The sequence below is a fragment of the Manis pentadactyla genome, chromosome 10 (genome assembly GCF_030020395.1).
Source record: "Manis pentadactyla isolate mManPen7 chromosome 10, mManPen7.hap1, whole genome shotgun sequence".
NCBI lineage: Eukaryota > Metazoa > Chordata > Mammalia > Pholidota > Manidae > Manis > Manis pentadactyla.
In genome coordinates this window covers 37,616,172-37,643,507 of record NC_080028.1, presented here as the reverse complement: position 1 = coordinate 37,643,507, position 27,336 = coordinate 37,616,172, and the positions used below count along the sequence as shown (strand labels likewise).

General features: G+C 43.8%; 1 protein-coding gene across 7 annotated transcripts; it reads left to right on the top strand.

Annotated features, from left to right (window-relative positions):
- The first annotated feature begins 457 nt into the window (after positions 1-457).
- On the top strand, positions 458-27,336 carry CSAD (cysteine sulfinic acid decarboxylase). 7 transcript variants are annotated; one of them, XM_057486660.1, is made up of 16 exons: positions 458-515; positions 621-700; positions 12,692-12,828; positions 13,051-13,177; positions 13,257-13,347; positions 13,681-13,787; positions 14,211-14,326; positions 14,795-14,874; positions 15,190-15,244; positions 19,222-19,338; positions 19,419-19,483; positions 19,774-19,855; positions 20,288-20,487; positions 20,630-20,681; positions 20,803-20,892; positions 21,792-22,366. In XM_057486660.1, the coding sequence occupies exons 3-16, from the start codon at positions 12,703-12,705 to the stop codon at positions 21,963-21,965; spliced, it is 1,482 nt and encodes a 493-aa protein (XP_057342643.1). In that variant the 5' UTR covers positions 458-515; positions 621-700; positions 12,692-12,702; the 3' UTR covers positions 21,966-22,366. The 7 variants fall into 7 exon arrangements, with proteins under 7 accessions (XP_057342643.1, XP_036771117.2, XP_057342642.1 ...); XM_057486659.1 differs by lacking the exon at positions 458-515 and adding an exon at positions 945-1,043 and having other exon boundaries at positions 661-700; XM_036915222.2 differs by lacking the exon at positions 458-515 and having other exon boundaries at positions 523-700.

Below are 27,336 nucleotides of genomic sequence, written 5' to 3'. Positions count from 1 at the left end.
TAGATGGTCCAAGAATCCCTGGATTCTGCCAGATTCCTGACTACTGTTTGAAGAAATAGAGTCTGCCAGTTTGGTTTTCCAAATGAATTCTCTTGATGAAGTTCACGGTGTGTTTGAGAAACCTGAAACCAGAAAGGGAGATGGAGCTGTTACGTGCAACATTCTCAAGTCATACAACCTGGAGTGGGCTCCCCGCCCTTTTTGTTTTTTTGCTGGACACTCTCTGTGAACCTCAGAGAGAAGCCATTAGTCAAGCAGAGTTTTTTTTTCTAGCTTAAGAGAAGACACTGATCTCCTGGGCACAGTAGGGCAGCCAACAAGAGCAAAAGTATGGAGGAATGGAAAAAGGGGGCGGAGGCCCTTCGGGGCTTTTGTGCCGAGTGGGCCGGCCCGACAAGCTCACACTCTATTAAGGCGGCCCGACCGGAGCGGAGAAAAGCTCAGGGGCTATCGCTAGGCGCTCGGGTGGCAGGCAGGAACCGGACTGGCAGTGTGTGCCCCGGCCGGCCCACAGGTGTGCGTTCCCCGTATCCGCCCGAAGGTACGCCAACTCGCTGCGGAGGTGAAAGGAGGGCAGACGTAACCCAGCGCTGGGCCGTTCCCTCACTCCCCCGAGCAAGCCAGCCAGCCAGCCAGCAGCCGCAGCATTAGCCGCACGAAGCCGGCGGAGAGAGCCAGAGAGCGCCGAGGAGCGCGCGAGGTGCGTGCTCGCGCCCGCGTCCCCTCCGAGCAAGCCCCCCTCTGCCTGGCGGCCGGACCTGCGGGCGGGGGGCGGTACGCGCGCGCGGCCCCCTGCGTGCCCGACAAGCACCCTCCCTGCGCCACGCGCCCCTCCTCCCTTCCCCTCCCCCTTCCCGCGCTGCGCCCCACGGCCTGCGAGCTGCTGAGGCGCTGCCGTCTGCCCGGCCGACGGTGCGCTCCCCGAGCCTGCGCCTACCTGCCAGGCGCGGCCTCCCGCTGTCTTCCCCGCCGCGCGGCGCCTCCTCCAGGCCCCAGCACGCTGTGCCAACCCCGTGGCCACCCCTGCCCCTGCCGGGACCGAGGCAAGTTTACAAACACCAACCCGGGGCCCGTTTCCCCGGAAGCACTTCTCCCTCCCCCTCGTCCTCTCCGCCGAGCAGCAATATCCACTTCCGGGCTCGGGAGCCTGGACGGGCGGGGGCAGCCAGAAGCGGGGTGAGGCTGAGGACGCAAGGAGGGGGACTGCCGGTGAGTGGACTGTGCCGGCGAGCGGAAGGACGGAAGGAGGCAGGCCGGCAGCCCGGCGCATGCGCCTTATTGCTGGCGCGCCCCCGCGGCCATCTTCACTGAGGGCAGAACGAAGGCCTTGAAATGATGGTGTGCTAGGTTTCTCGTTGATAGGTTTTGGTAGGTGAGCTGTTTAGGGCTTCTTGAAAAAGCTCCACCAGTTTCTCTTCCTCGCGGACGTTCACCCTGTCGCTTCTAAGCCTCGATCCCCAAACAGAGCCAGAAAAGTTCGTACCCGACCTTTTCACGTAACTCGGCCGATGTTGTCTTTAGTTGAGCTTGCCATCAGGCCCAGTTCTGCAGATTTTGCAGCCGCCCAGCCAGTTGGGAAAGGAGTTAACTTTCTTTGCACTCCTGTCGTGTGCACTCAACTCCAATCGGAAAATGGGTGCCCCGGCGGTGGTCTGCGCCTACCGAGGCCAGACTGGCTCTCTTATACTGCTTCCCCCTTTATTCCGGACCGTCCAACGTCTAACATTGTCCTTCTCCCCGAGAAAAAGCCATAGGATTCCCTTCAGGAAACTGTAGTCTAGTTGGAGACTTGGCGATGAAGGTTGGCCCCTGGGCCCGGCTGCATATGGAAAATGGAAACTCAAGTCTTTAAATTGTACTCCCAACTTTAGCTGTTAGGGAGGGGTCCCTCTGGCAAGGTACACTGAATGGAAGGAAATGTCGATTCCATTTAGGTACCAGCTTCTGCTGTAGGTGCGGTCAGTTTGTGAGTTTAGGATAATCAATGGAGATACCAAAAGAAAAAAAAAGACTTTCTGTACACAGGTTTCATTTCCTGAGCTGTCCATGTTTTGAGCCATAAACAGCAAGTCCTTATGCTTTTAGCATCATCATAAAGTTGAGATAAAATGAGGGAGAAGTGTCATCAGAAGTCTTTACTAAAAAATTAGCTCATATTTACTTTAACAAATCCACACAACACAAAAGAATGAGGCAAAAATGTTTAGTTTCCCCCACTACTCACCCATGTTCCTGAAGTTAGTCACTTTTACCAGTTTGGTGTTTGTATCCCCAGGCTTTTTTCTGTGTTCATAAAAAATCCAGAACATATTTAGTGACTATTTACTATGGACTGCACAAATGTATTTTAGAAATTTTCTAGGTCGGGTTACTTTTTAAAAATTGTTAGGTAGGGTTCCAACTTAAGTTTGTACTTAATAATTTGTCTACACCCATCCTGATGAGCATTTAGGTGAGTTGCAGTTTTTTTGATTTATAAATAAAGCCATGATGAACATCCTTATATAGTTATCCGTTTGTACTTACAGATTTGCAGATAGGATATGTGCATTTAAAATTTTAATAGTCTATGAAACCGACTTTCAAAAGTTTGTAACGATTTACACACTCAGAACCATGTGAATGTCCACGTTTCCTATAGACCCGGAAAGACTGGATGCTATAAATTCTTTTTATATAGTTGCCAATTTGATAGATGAAAAATAGTAATTTCATTTTTTAATTTGCATGTCATTAACAGTTGAAGTAGAGCATTTCTTGTTGTTTTTTTGACCATTTTAATATTCTTTGTAAACTGAGTTCATATCTTTAGCCTGTTGAGGAAAAAAGTAGATTATGTGTCTATTTCTTAACAATTGGTAGAAATCTTCTGTATTTAATTAGTTTTGTATTTGTCATAGGGATTTAAAATTTTCTCTTAGTTTTTCATTTATCTTTCAACTTTAAAAAAAAAGTTATGCTGTATGGAAAAATATTTGAAACATTCCTATCAAAAATAGGAACAAGACAAGGATGTTTACCATCAAAACTAAATTCTGCTAGCACTGCTGATCACCCAAAACTCTCATCATTTTCATATGATATATTCATCTACAAAGAGAATCAATTGACAAACTACTAAAACTAGTGAGTGCAGCAGCATGGCCAGATAAAAGATTAATAAACAAAAATTATGAATAAAACAACAATAACCAACTATAAAAAATCATAAAATAATCTCATTCACAATAAAAATATTACATTTCTAGAAATTTTAACAGGAAGCTGAAAGTCATAGCTTAAGAAAATCAGACTATTTCAGTGAGAGACAATAAGTGTGTGGTTAAGTGGATAGTTTTACCATGTCCATGAATAGGACAACTGAATATTGTAGAGACATAAATTTTTGCTGTAGATTTACCTCAATCAGTAAATTCTAGTACAACAGGACTTTGCACTTGAACTTAAGCTGATTTTAAAATGTACATGGAAAGGTATAACTGCAAGGAGAGCAAAAAACATTTTGGAAGCACTGAGTGGATAAAATAATGAGCAAGGAAAAATAAAGCCATGAGTTATTTTAACCACTTCAATGGTGTCTTTCTTTACACAGAATTTTATAAGTTTTGTATAGTGAGATCTGCCTGTGGCTTTGAGTTTTTGTGACATGCTACCTCAAGATTACAGAACTATTTCCCTATGTTTCTTTCTGGTATTCTTGAAGTTGTGTATTCTCAGTTTATGACTTTATCTCAGGGGCAGTTTATTTTTGTGTATGTTGAGAGGTAGTGAGAAATGCCAGACTTAAAAGGGACCAATAATGTGGGATAGGTACTAGCTTAAAAGTCAGAAAATCAGAGAGCTATGCTTGTTCCCATGTCACCTTTGTAATCTTGGACCAATTAATTCACCCTCTCTGGCCTGAGAACCCTTATATTGAAAATGAGGATAAATAAATAAATGACTTTTCAGGCTAATATCTAGCACTGTATGATGATCAAATGAGATCATAAATGAGAAGGCTTTCAGAAGAAAAAAATCTGCAAATCTTTTTAAAGTTATGATTAATAAAGGTTTTTGGTTTATGCAAATCAAATGCAGGTGGAATGCAGCATTACTTTTCAGTACCTGGAACTACTGATTCACCAAATGTTTATTGAGTGCCTTTGTGCAAGACCTTGTGGGAAGGGTGTGGAGGGTGGAGGGGATGAAAACTTTGCGTTTTTGAGCACCTGTTTTGTATTTACTTACTTAAAGAAGGAAAAGACTTAGTCCTCCCGCCTCAGGAACTTACAGTCTAGAAGGGAAGAAAACACCATACAGATAAGGAGAATTGGTGTCTGTATCAAGGTGAGTATTGAGTCAGTGGGGTTTATTAATAGGTAAGATAGTACAGAGGTCAGTATTTTCACTTTCTAATGATAAGCCTGTGTGAAAGTGCTTTAAGAAGCAGTTACCCTGATACCTTTTCCCACCGGCAGGCCTCCTCCTGTGCGACCTTCCCTAACCTTCTCTGCACACCATTCCCTAAGGCCCATCCCATCACTTACTCAGCTAGTATTGTAATGATTACTGATTGGTCTTTTCCTGTGCTAGCTCTCTTATCTCCTGAAGGAGAGAGCGCCTGAGTGTTTTCTCTTTGGAGGCTGCTCTGGGCCAGTTGAGCAGAGTTAACCAGCCGGGCCTGTCCTTTGCTAGTATTCCACTCTGTTGTGATGAGCATACCTTTACTGTACACGCTGGCCTCCCTGCTGGCCTGTTAGCTGAAGTGCATAGGCAGATGCTGCGCCCCGGGTGGTGCTGGGCAACAGAAGTATACAGTCAAGGTTTGCTGAACTAGCTAAACCTGTTCCTCTCTCTGAGCTCCATTGGGCTGAGTAATAGAAATGAGCAGTATATGGCTACCTTTGTCACCCGCTAGACCTTTTGTGTGATAGTGGATTGAGGAGTTGGGAAACCACATGATGGACCAGGGTATTTTTTTGAGCCTAGCGATTTGTATATTTTGGAATTCTTGTTGCACCTTAATTCCTTCTTAATCTTTTTGTAAAAATAGAAATAAATAAAAGCAGCCTTTATGTCAATTACATAAGTAATGTGCAATTATTGTATAAAATAAAAAAACAAGTATATAAATATCCAGAAGTAACCACAGTTAATATTTTGAAGTTTTCCATCTTTCTCAGTCTTTTAGAAAATGCAAGGGGAGTGACTGCTAATAGGTATGGGGTTTCTTTTGGGGTGATGAAAATGTTCTGGAATTAAATAGTGTGATAGATGCACAACTTTGTGAAATACTAAAAACCACTGAATTGAGCACTTTAAAAGGACAAACTTCATGGTATGTGAATCATACCTCAATAAAGTTGTGATTTTTCTAAAAATGCTTGTAGCTAACATATAGTGTTGTCTTTATCTGAACTGAAAGTGGCAGATGTCATGCTCCTTAACTGCTGAATGTTTCCTCATATGTTTTCTCAAAATAACGTCCTCTCACATAACCACAAAGGAGTTGATCAAACCAGGAAATTTAATGCTGATAGAATACTAATAATTATGATGCCATCGCAGTGAGATTCCACCAATTGTTCCAATAATGTTCTTAGCAGGTTTTTGTCTTCCCTATTCAGGAGTCAATGTAAGATCACACATTCCTTTTGGTTGTAAAGTCTCTAGTTTCCTTCCATCTGGAACAGTCCCTCGGTCTTTCTTTGATTTTTGTGACGTGGACATTTTTGAAAAGTACAGGCTGCTAGTTCTGTAGAATGCCCTCAATTTAGATATATCTATTTCCTCAATTAAGTTTGGGTTAGGCATTTTTGGTAGAGAGATTACATAAGTGCTGTTGAGTGCTTCTCAGTGACTTATGGCAGGAGGCCCATGATGTCAGGCTGTCCTATTATTGGTGATGTTTGCTTTGATCACTTGGGTGATGTGGTGTCTACCAGGTTTCTCCACTGCAAGTTACCGTTTTCCCTTTTAAGTGTTTTTAAGGAAAATAATTTTACAACATGGCCCAGAGGTGGGGAAGTATACCTTTATCCAGGTTTTAATGTTGTGCTGTTTTCTGAATAAGAGAAAGCTGTAACAACATTTGAAGATTAAATAAAAAGGAAACAAAACAGCAAAGGATGAGGAGGCAGGAGATCAGTTGGAATCTGGGTTTGAGCAGCCAGTGGAAAATGGTATCATTTTCATTGAGCAAGAAGAGCATATTTGAGAGGACTGCTAATGAGTTCAATTTGGGGCCTAATGAGTATGAAATGCCTGTGAGACTTGCAAATTAAGCAGGTGGCTTTGTGGATCTGGGCTTAGAAAAGAGGTCTGGGGTGGAGGAGTCCCCAGGGACAGGTGCAGAATAAGGATGAAAGAGGCCTTGGACTAGAATCCTGAGGGACTCTAGCATTTAAGGGAGGGCCAAAGGAAGGTAAAAATGCAAAAGAACCTAATTCGTCAGGGGCAGTCATTTGGGAGCCAGAGAAAGAAAATGTTTCAAGATGGGATGGCAAACTATGTCAAATGGCTTCAGGGGGTCAGGTAGGATAAAGATGGTATGTGTCCATTAGATTTGGAGGCAGGGATGTTCTTGGTGACCTTGAAGGTGGAAGCTACATGGCGGCAGCTTGAAGAAAGTGTGAAAGGAGGGGAAATGAAGGCAGGGAGTGTAGGCAGCTCTTTTAAGAAGGTTAGCTGTGAAGAGGAGGTCACTGGGACCATACTGTGAGAGGTTTAAACAATTAAAAATGCTGTGAGAAAGAGGTAGTTGGAAGGAGAGGTGAAATGAGAGGGAGAATCAAGAGAGTATCCCTGAGGGAGGAGAGGAAGCCTTTAGGTCAGTGGATCCAACTCAGATATCTACAGGGCCAGGCAGTTAATGAAAATGAGGTGAGGTGGCCTGATGTGGACAGAACAGAGGTGAAACTGAAAATTTTTAAGGCCCTGTGCCCAACGCTTGGGAGTTTTTACGCTTTCACCCATTGCCGTGTGCTTTGTAGCGCCCTCTTATGGGAGGGATATAATCCTCACCCCACTGTTCCCTGGGGCTGCTTGGGTCTACTGGATACAAACAGAAGCATCATATGCCAGGTATAAGTAGAAGTTTTAAGAGTAAGTAGGTGGTTTTCTCTGCTTTTTGCTCTCTTCCTCTGCTGTGGGAACATTGTGTCCCAGATAGGGACTGTTCCTTCAGCCTTGTTCTTGGAATAAAGGCACATGAATCAGAGCTATAGCCAACCCCCACTGGCAATGTGAACCATGACAGAGAAATAAACCTCTGTTGTTGGAAGCCCATGGGATTTTGAAGCCATTAGTACCACAGCAAAACTAATCCAGAAGTTCAATTAAAATATAGCTATACCTAGACACCATTTCTTAGTCCTCAAAAAGATTCATAAGTTTAATAGCATACTCTTGCAGAGGCTGGGAACACAGGTACTTTTGCACACTGGCACAACCTCTGTGGACGTTGGCAATCCTTATCAGAATTACTAATGCAGATGGTTATAAAATAAAAAGACAATAAGTCTGGCACAGATGTGGAGAAATTGGAACCTTCATACATTGCTGATGGGACTGTAAAATGGTGCAGCCACTTTGGAAACAATATGGCAGTTCCTCAAAAAGTTAAGCATAGAATTACCATAACCCAGCAGTTCTACCACCTGATATATACCCAAGGAAATTGAAAACATCTGCCCACACAAAAACTTGTACATGAACGTTCACAGCAGCATTATCTACAACAGCTAAAATGTGGAAACAATCCCAATGTCCATCAATTGGTTAATGGATAAATAAAATGTAGTACATCCATACATTGAAATATGATTTGGCCATAAAAAGGAATGAAGTACTGATACTTGCTACAACATGGTTGAAACTTGAATACATTATGACTTAAGAAGCCAGTCACAAGCCAGGTGGAGAAAGACAAGTACCAAATAACTTCACTCATTTGTGGAGTATAACAACAAAGCAAAACAGAAGGAACAAAGTAATAGCAGAGTCACAGACTCTGAGAAGGGGCTAGTGGTTACCAAAGGGGAGGGGTTGGGGAGGGTGGGTGGGGAGAGAGAAGGGGATTAAGGAGCACTATAATTTGCAGTCACAATATAGGTGGGTCACAGGGAAGGCAGTACGGCACAGAGAAGACAAGTAATGACTCTGCAGGCATCTTATTACGCTGATAGTGACTGCAGTGGACTTGATAATATGGGTGAATGTTGAAACAGTGTTGTTAATGTGAAACCTTCATAAAATTGTATATAAATGATACTTTAATTTAAAGAAGAAGCCAGTCACAGAAGATCATGTATTGTATGGTTCCCTTTATATGAGATGTCCAGAATAGGCAAACCTATAGAGGCAGAAAATAGATCAGTGGTTGCCTGGGGTTGTGAGGAGGGGCGAATAGGGAGTGATTGCTAATGAGTTTCTTTTAGGGGTGGTGAAAATGTTCTGGAAATAGATAGTACTGATGGTTGTGCAATTTTGATCCTATACAAAAAACCCACTGAATTGTATGTTTTATGGTATGTAAATTATATATCAATAAAGCTGTTATATTTTTTAAAATGAGGAAGTTCTTCATGTACTGTTAAAAGATTACCCATATATTAACTGAAGAAAGCAAGGTGCAGAACAGTGACTATATGCCATATTCTCTATGAAAAGGGAGAAAATAATATATATTTACATTTTTTAGTTTTTGCATTAAAAACTCTTTCTGAAAAGTTACCCAAGAAACTAATAAAAACAATTACCTGTGGGGGTGGGGTTGAGAATGGGGCCTATGGAATGGGGTGGGAATTAGACTTTCCACTATTAATATTTTTATATACTTTGACTTTTGAACTACCTGAATATATTTCTTAATCAAAAAATGTAAAATAATGCATAACAGTAATAATAACAAAGGGGCAACTCCAGCTACAGGTAATTCTTGCTATTTATTAGTTCAAGCCAGTGTTGCTAGGTCTTCTGGTTTTTTTTCTCCGGAAGCTGGGAGTTTAGCATTAACAATTATCTTCAGAGTTTTTAAAACATACCATCCTAGCTGAACAAAACCAGGTCTGTGGGTGGGGGTGGGCTCACTGCCTTCCAGTTTGTGCCCTTGCTTTAGACTGTGAACTCCATGAGGGCAGGGCTGTGGCCTTTTGCTCTCCGTTGTACCTCTAGTGGCTACCAAAGTGCTTGGCACATACTAGATTCTGAATACACATTGAAGGAGGGAAGGGAAGTGGGAGGGAGTGAGGGATCCAGAGTGCAGGTAACAAAGTGGAGTGAGTTTTGATGACTTTTATTTTCTCTAAGAAATTTGAAATGAAGGAAATGGAGAAGGTTGCTAGGTCAATTATTTGAGAGGTGTGGGAAAGTTTTGAGGTCCTTGCTGCAGAGAATTGGAGATAAAGCTGCCAATAGAAAAATAGTAATGTTGCCAGGCAGTGTTGAACATCCAGGTAGCATAGTCTTCACTGCTTTTTGCCTCTGAATACGGTTACTACCTTCCTTACAGTCCTGGGAATTCCCTTCACCTCTCTCCTGTGTTTGAGGAATTTGATGTAGTCTAAATCTCTGTCCTCTGTCTCTGACCTGGTTTTGGTTTGGTTTGTTTTCTCTCCTGGTCTTTGGATCCTCCATTGTTCAGAAACAGGATTCTCGTCTGCCTGCGTGTTGGTCAGCCAGTGGATTCTTTTAGTTTGTCCTGTTCTTCAAAGCTTCTTTGATTTCTTTCCCCTCTTTCGGAAACTTCCGTTAGGTCACTGGTGTGCCTTTTGGATCGATCTAAAGTTCTTTTCTCTTTTATTGTCCATCTCTTTAAACTTTTATCTTTCTGTGTGATTTTCTTGACTTCATCTTATTTCTGATTTTCATTTCAGTTGTATTTTTTAACAAACTCTCCTTCGTCCTGCCAGCATCTTCTCAGCATTAAAGCACTGATCTAACTCTAGTCACATTCCTTCACTTTGACGTTCTATCTTGCAGGTCCTTCTTGCTTTGAGAAAGGAAAACTCTCTGCCAGCAGAGGCTCTTCCCTCTCTCAGGTCCCAGGACAGGATTCCATATGAGGAGTGAGGGTGGTGATGTCTCAGTTCCCTGGCAGAAATGGGGGGTTTTCAGAGCCCTCACCTCCAGGTTGACTTCTGAGTGGCGACTGGGGTGATATGGATAAAGAAGGTGCTGGGTGGATGGAGCCATGTCTTTCCTGCCAATCAGAGCTTTGAGTAAAGCTTCCCTTCAGCCGGCAGTCTCTCATCCTCACCAGTCATTCCCTACTTGCAAACACCTTGCAACCTGTTTTCCATCTTCACGGTGACATGAAAGTCTTCCTTGGCCTGCTTGCCATATCCAGCAGCCTGAGCTCCTAGGAGTACCAGCAGATGCCTTTGGAGATTCTCTCTTTCAACCCCGTATTTTGCAGAAACTGAGGCCCTGAGGTGTCCTCACTCCTGGCACAATGGTCTTTGCAACTACAGCAAACTCAGTGCCTTAGAGAGCCACCTGTGAAGCAATGAGAGTGATTGGATCACAGCAGGGCCTTCAGACGCCCAGAGCCCCAGAGCCCCACATGCCTGGTTCAAATCCAGCTTGGCTATGTACGTGCTGTGTGATCTGGACAAGTTACATACAGAGTGTCCCTGAAATCTCAGCTTCCTCATCTTAAATGTAGGTAAACTTACTCTAAACAGTTGTGAAGATTAGAATAATGCATACTAAATTCAGAGTCTGGCAAATGGTAAGTACTTCAATGGTAGCTGTTTCTATTAGGCTTTCAACCTAAACACCCCACTTCTGCCACCCATTGGGGAGCTGGAGTGATCACTGAGGAAGGAGTGACTCTTTCATTCTCAAGGTCTGGGCCAGCTCCCCTCTTTTCCCCAAACCCAGTCTAGTGAGGAAAAATTTAAGGGTTTGACTACCAGAGTTCTTTTTACCTGTGGTTTCAATTAGTGTGGGGTCCAGTGGCTTTTGGCAGTGGATTATATCAGAGCCACGCAATTTCAGGAAGCTTCCTCCCTTTCCACATTCCCTCAATCCTCTTGCCCCCTCATCTGGGGGATTCCCCAGGTCTTGGTGTTTGCCTGCCTCCAAGCATTCTCTGTGTGGGAATGGGACCCATTACAAGGCTTCTGCTCCCCTCAACCCTGCTCAATTTGCTTTCTATTGTAGCAGCTCAGTGGAGCTCAGGGCCTGACCTCCCTCATTCCTCTCTCTGATTTTTCCTGCTGACACCGCCCTTACTCAGGTGTGGATCACCTCTTGCCTGGTTTACAGCAACAGCCTGTTAATTCTCCTGCATCCTCTTGCTGTGTACGGGACTTCTGAGCATCAGTGTCAGCACATTATTCCTTGCCACAGAATCTTACAGTGACTTCCCAAGATAAGTCACTTTTCTGCAAGATAAAATTTAATCTCCTTTGCCTGGCTGTCATTCAAGGTTCCATAATCTTGTGCCCTCCCTCATGCCTTTGCTGCCTTATCATCCCTGCAGACCCCCCTCCAGCCAGCCAGGTGCCTTCGCTGACCTTAGAACAAGCCATCCTCATTCCCAGTGTAAGCTCCTGGCATTCCTCCCCTCCCCTGCATGCCTTCCTCCACCTTTTTGTTATTCCCATTTCTCCTGCCTGCTTTCATGATTCAGCTCCAGCCCCAGGAAGATCTCCCCAAATTCAGCCTCCATTCATATCCTCTTTTCTTGAATAGCACTCTGGGCTCAGGTTATGACTGGGCAGTAACTGTGGCATGCGCATTTGTGTCCTCCCAGTGGGACAGGGAGGCCTTTTCCATCCCCAGCACCCTGTCATGAACAGAGCTGGCACTCACTTCAAAAAAAACATTCCCTGTTTATTGAGCACTGTTGCCTGCAAGGCACATGATTACACTTGTTTAATAAAATGTTTCCTCAACGTAACCTCCTTTCCTTCCTGCTATAGGAGAGGGCTTTAGAAATCAGGACAGTTCTGAAAAGACTCTGGGGGTTGGGATGCAAAGAGATTGGCTTCAGAGGCCTGCCTAAACCATTTCACCTTCACAGGTCTCTCTCAGGCTCCCTGCCCCCTCAGTCACTGGGGTCACCAGCTGGGCTTCCTGTGCCTGCCCCCATTGCCCTTGTCTCCCTGCCAAACATTCCCCACGTCCCCACTCCTGGGCCATTTGATTCAGGGTGGGAAGCCACATTTCCAGATGGCGCTCTGCTCCCCTCAAGCCTGAAGTTAACACAGCACTTGTTTTTGCCTTTCATCTCATTCCCCACTTGTTCATGTCAGCTAATGATTATTCAGGAGACTTATCTACCTGCTGTCCCTGTCCCAAATCTGTAAGTGCTCTTCAGGGCAAAGGTCATGTGAGTGATGTCATGGTCATGTGACTGCCGCCTATACCTCACCCCCTCTTGCTGCCCTGATCCTAACATTCTGAAGAGCTAATTGTGTGCCCTGCCTCCAGCTCACCTGAACAAAGACCTGAGCAGAAAGGTGAGGCTTTCATCTGTTAGGTGGGCAGTGGCCACTAGATCCCACCTGCTCAACACTAACTGCCTTTTTCTTTCCCACTGTTTCTACTGGCTTCCTCCCAGGATGCTCTCACTTACCATTGTCTGTACAGTAAAGGCTGGGGCTGCAACTTTAGCTCATTATGGGGTTAGGGTTCTTGCTGGTTCGATCCAAGTGGGGTGCACAGGCTGAGTAGGGAATAACTCCTGCTCTGCTCACAGATTTTATCCTGATGGCTGACTCTAAACCACTCCTCTCCCTTGATGGGGACCCTGTGGCTGCAGAAGCCTTGCTCCGGGATGTGTTTGGTATTATTATGGATGAGGTCATTCGGAAAGGGACCAGTGCCTCCGAGAAGGTGGGTCCTTTCTCCCTCCTCCTCCTGCCTGTCAAACCTGGCTCAGAACTTTCCTCCTCTGACAAGGCTTCTCCCCAGAATTCACTGACTCACTGTGTGCCTTAGGGATCATGTATTGGGTCATACTGTGTTTATTTACCCTTGTTCATGTGGGGCTTTGAAAATATTCCTAACTTGTTTTAAGTGCAAGCTGGTGGTGCCTTGTGTCACTTCTGCTCCTAGGTCTGTGAGTGGAAGGAGCCGGAGGAGCTGAAGCAGCTGCTGGATTTGGAGCTGCGGAGCCAGGGGGAGTCACAGGAGCAGATTCTGGAGCGGTGCCGGGCTGTGATCTGCTACAGCGTGAAGACCTGTGGGTCCTGGGTTCTCGTGGGAGGAGTGTCTGGAGTTTGTACCCAGCTCCACTCTGAACTCCCTGCCCCCTTCTCCAGGTCACCCTCACTTCTTCAACCAGCTCTTCTCAGGGCTGGATCCCCATGCTCTGGCCGGGCGCATTGTCACCGAGAGCCTCAACACCAGCCAGTGAGCTGTCCTGAGGCCCCTCCCACCGCCCCACAAAGGATTTGGATTTGCTAGAGACATGCCCTGGGGGAGGGGAGGAAAATAGATGTTGCCCCCTTTTTTCTGGGAATCTGCCGGTAGAGTCTTTCCCCTTTACCTGCTTTGGGCTCCCTTTCTCCCAGCTTTCTCATGCCTCCTGACCCCAATTTTTCCTCATCCTTCCTTCCACCGTTCTTTATTATCAATTCCTTGGGCCCTCCCCTCTCATTCTCTCCACCACCTCCTTCTGACTCCCCCTGGCCTGGCCATCCTTCCTCATCTCTTCCCCTTTCTCATTATTTCCTCTTCTGACAGGTACACTTACGAAATTGCCCCCGTGTTCGTACTCATGGAAGAAGAGGTGCTGAAGAAACTCCGGGCCTTGGTGGGCTGGGGCTCTGGGGATGGAGTCTTCTGCCCTGGTGTGTGAGAAGGAGGGGTGCCTTCCTTTGGTCCTCTTAGGGGTTCCCCCTGCCCTTCTCTTGCTTTCAGCTGGCGGTGGTGGGCAGGAGTGGGGTGGCTTCCTCCTTGTTGCCTCTCCACCTGGGCTCTGTCAAACCAGAGGGAAGCTGCCCAGTCCCCTGTACCCTTATGTTTGCTGAACAGCCCACAGGATCAGTGCTCCAGTGCCTGTTCTATAGGGGGTGGGCTGTCCTGGATAGCTCAGGATATGGGGATGCAGCCAGGGTGGTTATCAACATGCCATTCATGGAGTCCTGGGAATTTGTGGCCTGGGAGCCAACCACAAGTGCTGCTTTGATCACTTCTACTGGGTAGAGAAATCAGGTGAGGCAAGCTTAGTTTTGACCCACTGCATTCCCTCCTGCCATCACCCGTCATGACAGGTGGTTCCATCTCCAACATGTATGCTGTGAACTTGGCCCGCTATCAGCGCTACCCAGATTGCAAGCAAAGAGGCCTCCGGGCACTGCCGCCTCTGGCCCTCTTCACATCAAAGGAGGTGGGAAGAGGCACAGGCCTACCATGCGCCCTTGATTCTAATCTCTAGCCAGCTGTGTCTTGAGACCCTTCTCTTCTGAGCCTAGCCTGCCCTCAGTCAAGGGGCTCGGTAAACACAATCACTCACCTTGCCTTCTGTCTGGGGAAAGTGGGTAGTAGAGGGGCAATGAGTATAGTGGACACAGACGGCATACTTTCTGCTCCGAGTGTGGTCCATGGACCAGCACCACTAGTATCACCTGGGAGCTTGTTAGAACTGTAGAAGCTTGGGCTCCACCCCAGACCTACTGAATATGAATCTGCATTTTAACCAGACACTCTGGTGATTTGTGGTCACGCGACCATTTGAGCGGCCCTGGTCTATGTGGTCTCATCTACTGCAACTCCTGCTTTTACAGAGCTCTCTCCTCCCCATCCTCCCTGCCTTCTTGCCCCTACCCTAATCTGACCTCTCTGCCTTGCTCCACAGAGTCATTACTCTATCAAGAAGGCAGCTGCTTTTCTGGGACTTGGCACCGACAGTGTCCGAGTAGTCAAGGCAGATGAGAGGTGAAGGTCCTCTGTCCACATGGCTCAGAACCCAGCCTGGCACAATGCACCTCCTGCTGCCAGAAACTCTTGCTTCAGGCCCATGCCCCTAGTGGACTTCTCTCTCCTCTTTGTTACTGCAGAATCACCACTTCTGTCTATCAGTGCCTGCTAGGGTCTCCTGCCTGGTCCCCTGAGATCTGTTTAACCCTTTTAGGGAAAAAATCAACATTATGGCCTCTGCACTGCTAGCCCCTCAATACTCTGCTCTCAACAGTTCTGCCTCCTAGCCTAGAAAAACTACTACTTCTCTACCCACTCAATTTTCTTTTCCAGAGGGAAAATGATCCCTGACGATCTGGAGAGGCAGATCCATATGGCTGAGGCAGAGGTGAGTGAGCGAGTGAGGGGCTTTGGGGCAATGAAGCTAGACCCCTCTGTTCCTTTCTTGGGGGGGTTCTTAGGCTGTTTCTATTCAAGGCATCCCTTATCCCTTTCCTTGGTTTCCACGCCCATCTCCCCTGTGGGCTGCAGGGACACGTGGACAGCCTGAGGAGGACACTGTGGTACTCTCGGGCCCTGCTGAGACCCAAAGGCAGGATGGGACCCCAGGAGGCGGGAGCGGGGCCGGGTCACTGAGTGCAGTTCAGGGTGGCACCACAGGGAGGATGCATGCCTGAAACACAGGGCGGGAGGTTCTGTGAGCTGGCAGGCTCTGTGCAGGGAGACTCTCAAGCAGATGTGCGGGCCAGTGGCCAGGAGCACCAGCTGTGAGCCATGGGAAATGTGGGGGCACCAGCCCTCTTCTCCCCACGGGGGTAGATAAGGACTACTGCAGCCATCCTGGAGGGCATTTTGGTACTATCTGTACAATTTAAATGTATCTATCCATGGATTCAGAGTCCCACTGCTAGGATTTATTCTATGAATCATCACAAGTGCTTAGAATTCTGCACTGGAGCAAAGAGGAACATTATGTTTTTTTTAAAGTGTGCATCAGTAGATAAATTCTGGTGTATCTCTGTGTCTCAGTTTTGTCCTTTGTAAAATGACTGTAATACAGAACTTATTACATAGGGATGTTGTAAGAATCGAATGAATTAGTATATGTAAAGTGAAGTTATAAATAAATATTAAATATAATATATATTAGCTGCTGCTGTTGTTATTATTGGAGTACTATGAGGCCATTGAAAAGAATAAGGTGAGAATATATATGTACTAACATGAAAATACCTCCAGTATTCATCTATGTATAAAGTAGATCTAGCAAGTTACAGTGTAGAATGGACACTTTGAGCCTATTCTTATTTAGGACAATATATATTTATTGATACATGGATGTTGCCTCTGAGTAGCAATATAAGCAGTAATTAGAATAGTGGAGTACCACTTGTATAAATTATTTTTTACTAATATATAGTTCACATGCCATACAATTTAGCTACTTACAGTGCACATTTCAGTGGTTAACATATTTACAGATGTGTACAACTATCAACTACAATAAATATTAGAACAGTTTCATCCCCCTAAAAATAAATCCCATATACCCTTTAGGCTTCAGTCTTCAATTCTCTCAAACCTCCCATTAAGCAACATTAATCTACTTTGTATCTGTGGATTTGCCTGTTCTGGATTTTTCATATAAATGGAATCATACTGTCCATGGTCTTTTGTGAAGAACTTCTTTTACTTTACATCTTTTACTATGATAGCTTCAAGGTTCATACTTTAGCATGTACCAGTACTTCATTCTTTCCCATTGCCAAATAATATTCCATTGTATGGATGTAACACATTTTATTTATCCACTCATCTGTTGATGGACATTTGGATTGTTTCCACTTTTTAGCTGTTTTGAATAATGCTGCTCTGAACATTTGTGTACAAGTTTTTGTGAACATGTTTTGCATTTCTTTTGGTTATATACCTCGGAGTAGAATAGCTGAGTCATATGGTAACTGTATGTTTAACCTTTGAGGAACTGCTAGACTGTTTTTCAAAGTGACCGTACTGGTTTACAATCTACCAGCTTTGTATAAAGTTTCCAATTTCTCCACATCCTCACTAACACTTGTTATTTCTTTTTGTTGCTGTTCAGTGGGTATGAAGTAGTACCTTGTTGTGGTTTTGATTTGCATTTCCTTGATGACTAATGATGTTGAGCCTGTCGTGTTTATTGGTCATTTGTATATCTTCTTTGGAAAAATGTCTGTTTAGATCCTTGCCCAGTTTTTAATTGTGTTGTCCTTGATGATTGAGTTGTACCAGTTCTTCATGTATTCTGTCCCTTATCAGATACATAATTTACAAATATCTTTTTCCATTCTGTAGTCTGTATTTTCACCTCCTTGATAAGTGTCCTTTGAGGCACAAAAGTTTTAATTTTGATGAGGTCCAGTTTATCTTTTTTTTTGTTTGGTTGCTTGTACTTTTGAGGTCATATCCAGAAAGGCTTTTCTTAACCCAAGCTCATGAACATATACTCTGGTATTTTCATCTAAGAGTATTAAAGTGCTAACTCTTATATTTGGTTCTATGATCCATTATGAATTAATTTTTGTATATGGTGTGAAAAAAGGGTTCAACTTCATTCTTTAGCATGTGGCTATCCAGTTGTCCCGGTGCCGTTTGTGAAAAGATTCTTTCCCCAGTGAATTTTCTTGGCATCTTGTTGAAAATCAGTTGACTGTAGTTGTGAGGTGTATTTCTGTTCCATTGATCTGCATGTCTATCCTGTAGACCACACTGTCTTCATTACTATGGCTTTGCAGTCGGTTTTATAATCAGGAAGTTTAAGTCCTCTGACTTTGTTCTTCTTTTCCCAGATGGTTTTGGCTGTTCTGGATCCCTTAAATTTCCACATGAGTTTTAGGATCAGCTATCAATTTCTACAAAGAAGTCAACTGGGATTTTTATAGGGATTGTGTTCAATCTGTAGATACATGAACATGGAATATCTTTCCATTTATTTAGGTCTTCTTTGATCTCTTTCAACAGTTTTCTAAGTATATAATTGGCACTTCTTTTTTTATTGACTAGTTGATAGACAATATATTGGTTTTAAGTATACAACATAGTGATTTGGACTTAGCACATCTTGTGTTAGATTTATTTCTAAGTATTTTATTCTTTTTGATGTTCTTATAAGTGAAAATTTCCTAATACCATTTTTTTGGATTGTTTATTGCTAATATATAGAAATACAATTGCTTTTGGTATCTTGTACCCTGCAAACTTGATGAACTCATTTATTAATTCGAATAGTTTTTTAATGGATTCCTTAGAATTTTCTAGATACAATATTATGTTACCTGTAAATAGAGAGTTTTACTTTTTTTCCTTTCCAGTCTGGATGTCTCTTATTTTATTTTTTTACCTAATTGCCTTGCTAGAACCTTAGTACAATGTTAAGTAGAAGTAGAATAGTGGACATTCTTGTTCCTGATCTTAGGGGGAAGGTTTTCAAGCTTTTCACATTGATGTTAGCTATGGGTTTTTTGTAGTTGCCCTTTATCAGGTTGAGGAAGATTCCTTCAATTCCTAGTTTGTTGAGTGTTTTTATCATTAAGGGGTGTTGGATTTTTTTGTCAACTGTTTTTCTGTGTCTGTTGAGTTGTTCAATAGACCATACTGAGTCACTCTTTCCTTTATTCTATTGATAAGTATATTACATTAATTGATTTTTTTGAATGTCAAGCCAAGCTTGGGCTCCTGGAACAAATCCCACTTTGTCATAGTGTGTAATTCTTTTTGTATGTTGCTCATTTGGGTTTGCTAGTGTTCTGTAGATTTTCCGTCTATATTCATGATATATTGTCTGTAGCTTTCTTGTGTGATGTTTTGTTTGGTTTTGGTATCAGATTATACTCACCTCATTGGGTAAATTCAGAGTCTTCCCTCTTCTGTTTTTTGGAAGTTTGTGAAAAACTGGTATCAGCTCTTTTTTTAAATGTTTTGTAGAATTTATCGGTGAAGACCTGTAGGTATGAACTTCTCTTTGTGGTAGTTTTTTGAATACCAATTAAATTTATTAATTAACTTTTATACTCTTAGACTTTTAAAATAGCATTTTGATCTTCCAGTAGGACGTTAAAATTTGTTTGAAAAAGTATGAACTTTGGAAACAGATTATCAGACAGACATAGCTTTGAATTCCATCTCTGGAACTTCCATTTGGGAACAAGTTTCTTGACACCCCTGCATCTCAGTGTCTTCACCTGTAATAAAGGCAGCAGTAACATGTTGGGTTGTAAGGGCTCCACTCAGGCATGCAGGGAGTTGAGAGCTGGGCCTTAGCAACAGGCTCTGGGTAGCTTTTGAGATGACATCACAGCGTCTTTCTCCCTCTGCCCTTTGCTGCAGGGCACCGTGCCATTCATGGTCAGTGCCACATCTGGCACTACTGTGCTGGGTGCCTTTGACCCCCTGGAGGCAATTGCTGACGTGTGCCAGCGTCATGGACTGTGGCTGCATGTGGATGTGAGTGCGATTTGGACCTGAGGGTGGGGTGGGGTGGGCTGAGCCGGAACAAGGCCCACCTTCTTCCTTCTGCTCCACAGGCTGCCTGGGGTGGGAGCGTCCTGCTGTCACAGACACATAGACATCTACTGGATGGCATCCAAAGGTGCATACAGCCACCTGCTTCCTGAATTGACCCTTCAAATTCTTGATCCAGAGACTACAGTGTGGACTAGGGAGCTTCAGATGGGAGTTGGGGAAGGAGGCTGGTGGGAGGAGTATTAGAGAGATGGTGGATGGGGCTGGGAGGTCAGATGTCAGACTGGGAATCCGTCCTGACTGCTGGGCTTGGGTGAGACTAAAGCCCCTTTACTGGAGATCCAGAAAAGGAGGGGAGCTCTGGTTGGGCAACCTGAGAAGGAACTGGCTGACCCAGCTCTGCTCTGCCTGCCCCAGGGCTGACTCTGTGGCCTGGAATCCTCACAAGCTCCTCGCAGCAGGCCTGCAGTGCTCAGCACTTCTCCTCCAGGACACCTCGGTGGGTCTGCCCTGCCCCTGTCCTGGCCACACTGCTCACCCTGGACCACTGTCTCCTTTTCTACCCCACTCGAGAGGGGTTCTGCCTTACTGTGGTCTCCTTGCCATCCCACCTGAGGCTGAATGTCTACTACCACCTGAATCCCCAGTAGTGGGCTCCCTCACTCTTTCTGTGGCCTGTCTCCATGAAAAGGAAAGAGTTTCCAGCTTGAAGCTGTAGTCGAAGGGATCCTGGGTTGAGTTTGGGAAGAACATTGGGTGTTAGGAGAAAACCCAGAGAAGGGGTTTGAGGTGACATGGCAGCCATCCCATCAGTGTTGCCTGGTGCCAGGGAGAAAAATGGGTGGATTGAGCTAAGAAATCCCCCCAGTGGAGCCCTGGCTGAAATCTCAATGGGGAGAGTGGGGTCTGACAGTCTCCACACCCCCCACAGAACCTCCTCAAGCACTGCCATGGATCCCAGGCCAGCTACCTCTTCCAGCAAGACAAGTTCTATGACGTGGCTCTGGACACAGGAGACAAGGTGGTGCAGTGTGGCCGCCGTGTGGACTGTCTGAAGCTGTGGCTCATGTGGAAGGCACAGGGCGGGCAAGGGCTGGAGCGGCGTGTCGACCAGGCCTTTGCCCTTGCCCGGTAGGAGTGGGGGGTGGTCTCGGTTCCCTTCCCCCAGGGCCCATCCTCCCCAACCCCTTTCCTGCTTTCAGTGTCTCTGGGTCTCCCCTCTTTCTGTATCTCTGCCTTTTGTTCCCCATCTGTGATTACTCTCTGTTCGCAGGTACCTGGTGGAGGAAATGAAGAAGCGGGAAGGATTTGAATTGGTCATGGAGGTACAACATAGCCTGTGCTTTTTTTGCATCCCTTTCCCCAGTCAGCCCATCCCACGTGCAAAGCTCTGCCGGGGGAAGAGCCCTTCCACAGCTCACACCTTCCCCTCTCTCATTTTTCCAGCCTGAGTTCCTCAACGTGTGTTTCTGGTTCGTGCCCCCCAGCCTGCGGGGGAAGCAGGAGAGTCCAGATTACCGTGAAAGGCTGGCTGAGGTAGGCTGTCCCAGGCTCTGGTTAACCCAGTTTCAGGAACTGACACAGCTGGTGCGTTTCTGCCCCCTCCTGGCATGAGTGGCACGGGAGGTCCCTTTGCACCTCAGGTGGAATCGTGAACTGGAAGACACCAACCACCACCTTGTCCTCATTTCTATGGGGGTAGGGATGGGGAATAAAGTATGTTTATGGAAAGTAAGAAGACAGAAAGGGGCATCCTGGAGAAGTCACCTCTAGGCAGTACATATACTCTGTGCTGGAAGTTCCTGCTGGGGAACTCAGGCGTAGGATGGCGATGTGAGGCAGAAAGATCATGGAAGAGCTTTACTCACTGATACTGGGGTCAGAACAACCTTGTAAGGCCAGTCTAGACATGCCTCATAGAGGCAAGGAGATATGTCCTGGTCCCTAAGGATAGATTGGTAGAAGGTACTGCAAATGATCCGAAAAGACAAGAATGTTCTTGCCTTTAATGAGTTACTATTTTAGAAAACAAGAGTTACCTATTTGAAACCAATGTGTTCAAGGCAATCTTGTAAATTACATGTTAGATCACAGGGTTCAGATAAAAATATTACAGGAATTCAGAGGGGAGAGGGCTTTAAGGATGACTAAGGCTTGAAGTTAGACTAAAGCTGTATTGGGAATCGGGAGAGTCAGGATTTGACAGAAAATGACCTGTGTGACAACTTGGAGATGGGCAAGATGGGGAATAATGCAGAAGGTAAGAAAGCTGTGCAGGTTGGATGTGGTGGAAAAGGTAAACCGGGGCCTTGGTCAGTATCTGAGCAACAAGTGCTTCCTCTGGAAGGTGGCAGGGTGGAGGGAAAGCCAGGAAGCCAGCCCCCCTCCCCCGGACCCCAGGCTGCGGGTGGAAGCTCTCTCCACCATTTCTGCAGGTGGCCCCAGTACTCAAGGAGCGCATGGTGAAGGAGGGCTCCATGATGATTGGCTACCAGCCCCACGGGACCCGGGGCAACTTTTTCCGCATGGTCGTGGCCAACCCTGCGCTGACCCAGGCTGATATGGACTTTCTCCTCAATGAGCTGGAAAGGCTGGGCCAGGATCTCTGACCCCCTCCTTCTGAATGCTGACCTTGACACCCCACCTCACCCTCACTGTCTCTATGTACCCTCCCTGTGATGGCAAGAACAGCTCTTCTAGGAAACAAAGTGTTCTTAACAATGTTTGTATGCTTTGACCCACTAATTCTCCTTTTAAATATTTGATAATTAGAAGAATGTTTGAACTATAGTAAAGCTATATGATAGAATGTTTTTCTGTCATTAAAATTATATTTACAAAGGATTTTTATTGATATGAGAAAAAATCAGTAAGACTTCACATATAGTTATATCTGAGCTATGTTCAAAAATACATAGGCAAAGACTGATGAAATGAAATATGCTGAAATGTTAATAGCTTTTCCCAGGATGGGATTATATTTAACAATTTAAAAATTAGCTTCTTTATACCTTTTGGGCTTCCCTCTTTTATTATATGATGGGTATGTATTACTTTTGTAGTAGGAAAATTAAAAAACTGAAAATTCAACTATATTCGTTTATCATTTTCAAATTTATTACCTTTCAACCAAATCATGGAGAATGCAAATGTATTTTTTAAGAAAGGCCAGTGTAAGAGAGGTTAAAAATGGGAACACCTTTTTCCCCAAAAATCTTTAGTAGGAGGGAAAAGACCAAAAGTGGAGTCACTGTAAAAATGAATTATACTTTACTGACATTGTAGACCAAATGTGCACTGACTATACCTTGAGACCAATGCCTTGTCCATTTATCACTCTTGGAAAATCCTCACACACACACACACACAAAACAAGAGTTTTTCCATCTGTAATTGAAACAACAGAAACTGAGTCCAGCAACCAAAGCAACCACTGTAATGTCTTCTGTTATCATTACTGTCTTACATAAAAAACACCCATTTAACACCCACAGTCCTGGGCTGGAGGTGTTTCTCAGTTACATTTTGGGAAAGAAGCATTTAGCTGTGCAAGTTATTAAGGACAAGTGGCAAGTCTACCAGAACTTTTTGTTACTCCAATTCCTAAAAATACCATTTATGAAAACAATAACATGGTCATATAAAAGTCATCCAAAATTATTTGAAAAGGCAAATACAGACTGTACAAACCATAGCAAAAGAACATCCAAATCTCAGACCCAGTTCTCTTGACCATTTGGGGAAAAAAAGCCTTTCTATTCATAAATTACCAATAATTTCCCTATAAACTTGTTATTCAAGTTATAAATGGCATTTTAATTTCTTCCAAATAGTAAAGTTGTTTTGAGAGTATCAATAATCTGAACTCCATGCACTAATCATAAGGAGTTCTATATATCTACAGAATTTCTTAAACATAGTAAAAAAGGCAAACTAAGGGGAAAAAACCCTTATTTTCAACTCAAAGCAAAGCCAGAAAGCAGAAACAACAAAATCTTCAAATTCTTGGAATCATCTCCATTTGAGAAGTATTTTTAAGAGAAGCCCTGAAATACAGGACATAAAATCAGTTAAACATGTATTTTTCTCCAGCTGTATAAAGCTGATATTTTTATCCTGAGTTCCCAAAATTCAACCGCAAAATCTCTGGATAAAATATAGCAGTTTCTCTCTTATTTCCTCTCTCCCATCAACATTTGCTGTCCTCCCTGCCTTCAAAGAGCTTAAGATTTAAGCAGTCATTCCCCCGACTGAGGCATGCTCCTGCGCCAGAGCCTCTGTACCTGCTGTCCCCTTTTGCATCAATGTTCCTCCATCTACACAGTTGGCTTCTCATTGTCTTTAGATTTTTGTTAAGATGTCACCTCCTTAGTGAAGCCTCCCTTGAATGTTCTATTTAAATGAACATTTTCACCCTTGAGCACTTGCCTATTCCTCTATCTGTGCTGTTTTTCTCCACTGCATGTATAAGCACCTGGCATATTGTGTATTTCAGTTACCTATCTATCTATCATCTATCTATTATCTATCATCTATATCTATTTACTTCTTGCCTTTTCTGTCTCACCCAACTAGAATGTAAGCTCTGAGAGCAGAGATTTTTTTTTATCACTGCCTCCTATAAAATGGGAATCTGGTTACTTCCTAGGTGGGTAATGATGAGTAAATGGTTAATGAGCTTCAGGAACTAGTTGATGTGCTCTCGGTTATGTAACTTCTAAGTGGTGAGGTCAAAGCCAATTCAGACCATCTTTCTTGGATACTTAACCATGGACCTAGCCTGCTTGTGTGGAGCGGTGTACGTAATTCACAGGTTTGTGGATGTCAGGGCAGTTTGATTCGGTGGATTCGTTATTTGCGGGAAAGCTGAAGCCTTGCACAGGTTTGGTCGCCCATCCTGCAGAAATCCTATTTCCGTCAAACAGGAAACAAGGGTGTTGGGAACACGTGGGTGGCTGGTGATGTTGGAATGAAGATTTATTTTGGCTTAAAGGAGTCAAAGTGTTTAAGAGTCCAGCCTTCACATGGCCGTGGAAAGAAAATGGTTCATTCACAGGGAGGCAGGCCAAGAACTGGGGAGCTGCAAGCTGGGAGGGGCACCTATGATGTGCCAGCTCTTGAGGTTGAGGGTAAGAGCCCTTTTAAGGAAGTGGAGTAAGGAGTGCAAGCTACAGTTATGTCAGAATTTGGACACTTGGAACTGTTCTTATGCACCCTGGGTTCTCAATTGCCTATTTCTCTTCTGTTTATGTATCTTTTGAAAATCTTTTTATTTTGAAATACTTTGAAACTTATAGGAAAGTTGCAAGAATAGTTACAAAGAACTTTCCTATACTCTTTATCTAAATTTATTAATTTTTCACATTTTGACAAGTTTTCTGCATAGTCCTTTATGTATGTATTATAACATTATTTTCTGAATCATTTGAGAGCTGGGTGCATACAATGCACCCCTTAAATGTTAATACTCTAGCCTGTATTTCCTAAGAACAAGAATACTCTCTTAAATAATCATGGTACAATGACTAAATTCAGGAAATTTAACATTGACGCTGTAACCCAAAGTTCATATTCTAAAATCGCCAATGTCCCAATAATGCCCTTTATGGCACTTTCCCCCTCCAGTGTGAGATCCCAGTTGAGAACCATGTACTACATTTTTTTGTCATGTCTCTTTGTCTTTAATCTAAAATAGTTCCTCAGCCTTTCTTTGTTATTAACGACATTGATATTTTTAAGGAATAATAGGCCAGTTATTTTATAGAATGTTCATCAATTAATTTTTTCCTGTGTTTCCACACAAATGGATTCAGGTTACACATTCTGAGCTGGAATATGACATAAGTCATGTGTGTACTATTCTGGTTAGCCCATCCCATGGCCCACAGCGTCCATCTGTATGAAATGTGATCCATCTAATCTATTTAAAAACATTCACATATACAACATATAAATGAATGAAAATCACCATATTGTTTTAAACTTGATGTATAGTACATAAAACCTGCTTTTCATGCCATGTGTTTGTCTCTTAACGGTGATAGAGTAACTCCATTAATGTTTATACCTGTTCTTTATTCACCCACTTCCCTTTTAGGCTTTTAGATTATTTCCAAATTTCTGTTATACCCACAGTACTTGTACAAGTATCTGGATACTGTCAGAAGCAAGTTACAGAAATCTAATTCTGGATTTAACCAGAGGAAATGTATTATCTTACATAACCATGTTAAAAAACAAAATTCAAGTGAACAAATTTTAAAGACCTACTTGGCGCTATTCAACAATTAATGAGTCAGGTGGCAGCCAATGGAGCAGATAGAAAGGAGCTCTGGGGAGTTAAACCAAATGAAGGACTTTTATGGGCAGAAGGGAGCAAGAACAAAGCAGTTACACTAGCAACAGGTGGGTTGGTGTGGCAAGGTTTATGCCTTCAGGGGATGGCAGGGGTCTATCAGGCAGGGTATATCACTAGTGTTGGCCAGGTGAGTCCTGACTGACTGGTTTCAGATCACATTTCTGGGGGAGCTGAAACTGTAACTAAGTCTTGGTTTGGTTATGTGGGGCTTAGCATAAATGACTCCATTTTGGGCCTATTGTCATGTTTCTAATAACTATAAGCCCTCAGATAAGACTGACCTGAGTCCATTGCATCAGGAGCTTAATGACCTCAAGGACTTATATCTTTCCATCTGTCTGCTATCCTGCATGTTGGCTTCATCCTCAGGCTGGTTTCCAGATGGCTAGAGTCCTAGATGCTAGGTCCGGAGAAGCAAGGGAGTGCATCTCATCCTGTAGCTGTCTTCTAGGATCAGGAAACTTTTCACCGAAGCCCACCAGGAGCTATCTCCCCTATGTCATTGGCCTGAATTGGGTCACATACACAATCTTGAAAAGGAGATCTCTCTCTCCTTATTGTGGTGAAATATACATAACATATTGTTTCCTCATTGGCTGTACTATTATACATTCTCACCAGCAACATTATTAGCCATTTCGCACAAGCGTTCTGATTTCTCCACATCCTCTCCAGCACTTGTTATTTCCTGTTTTGTTTGTTTTTAGTAATAGCCATCCTAATGGATGTGAAGTGGTATCTCCCTGTGCAAATGGAATCTCTTAAACCAGTGGTTTACACTGGTGGTTGTACATTAAAGTCAGCCTGAGAAATTTTACACCTAACCCACCTCTAGACTCTGATTTAACAGGCATTGGTTAGGACCTAGGCATTGATACATTTGAAATATACCCCACTGTAGGGCCTCTGATTGAGGCCAAGCTTGAGAACCACTAGCCAGAGACAAATCTTCCAGCAAAAAATGGATGTTGGGGAATCAATTGCAGCATTCAATACTACTCAGAAGTAAAATTCCTGAGTCCTCAGTTGGGTTTCTGTACTTACTTTGTAGAGCCAAGTCTGAATTATTCCTAGAAATTTAGAACCAGAAGTAAGTAGCCTGTTAACCCAGGTAACTATCAGGGACAGAAAATACACTGCTTGCTGCTTAATTTCCTCACCCAGCAAACTTTTTTTTGTCTGAATTGGCAACAAACACTGTGCTAAGCTAACTGGCTCTGCACTTTGGCCAGACTTTATCATTTCATGTGGTTTGTTTGTTTTTAACAGCTTTATTGAGATTTTTAATTCACATGTCCCACAATTCACCCACTTAAAGCATTCAACTCAATGGTTTTTAGTATAGTTGTTGTGAACTGTCATCAAATTCTGTGGCATTTCTTTCTTTCTGTCTTTCTTTTTTTTTTTTTTAAGTCTTCACTAACAGAAATGCAATTTGGAACAAAAGGAGCCAAAAGCTGACATCGAGTGAAAAAGAAGCAGGAACAAGGAGTCTTGATGAGCCACAAAATACACACATAATTCTTCACAAAGAAGAATGCACTGTGCAAGATAAAATAAAAGCAATGGAAGACTGAATCTACAGCTGATGATGGTGATGACATTGTTACAACTCAGTGATG

Coding starts and splice junctions, on each gene's coding strand:
- CSAD (XM_057486660.1), top strand. CDS start 12,703: ATGGCTGACTCTAAACCACTCCTCTCCCTTGATGGGGACCCTGTGGCT. Junction 13,788..14,210: donor GGATGGAGTCTTCTGCCCTG/GTGTGTGAGAAG, acceptor CCGTCATGACAG/GTGGTTCCATCTCCAACATG. Junction 19,339..19,418: donor GACTGTGGCTGCATGTGGAT/GTGAGTGCGATT, acceptor TCTGCTCCACAG/GCTGCCTGGGGTGGGAGCGT.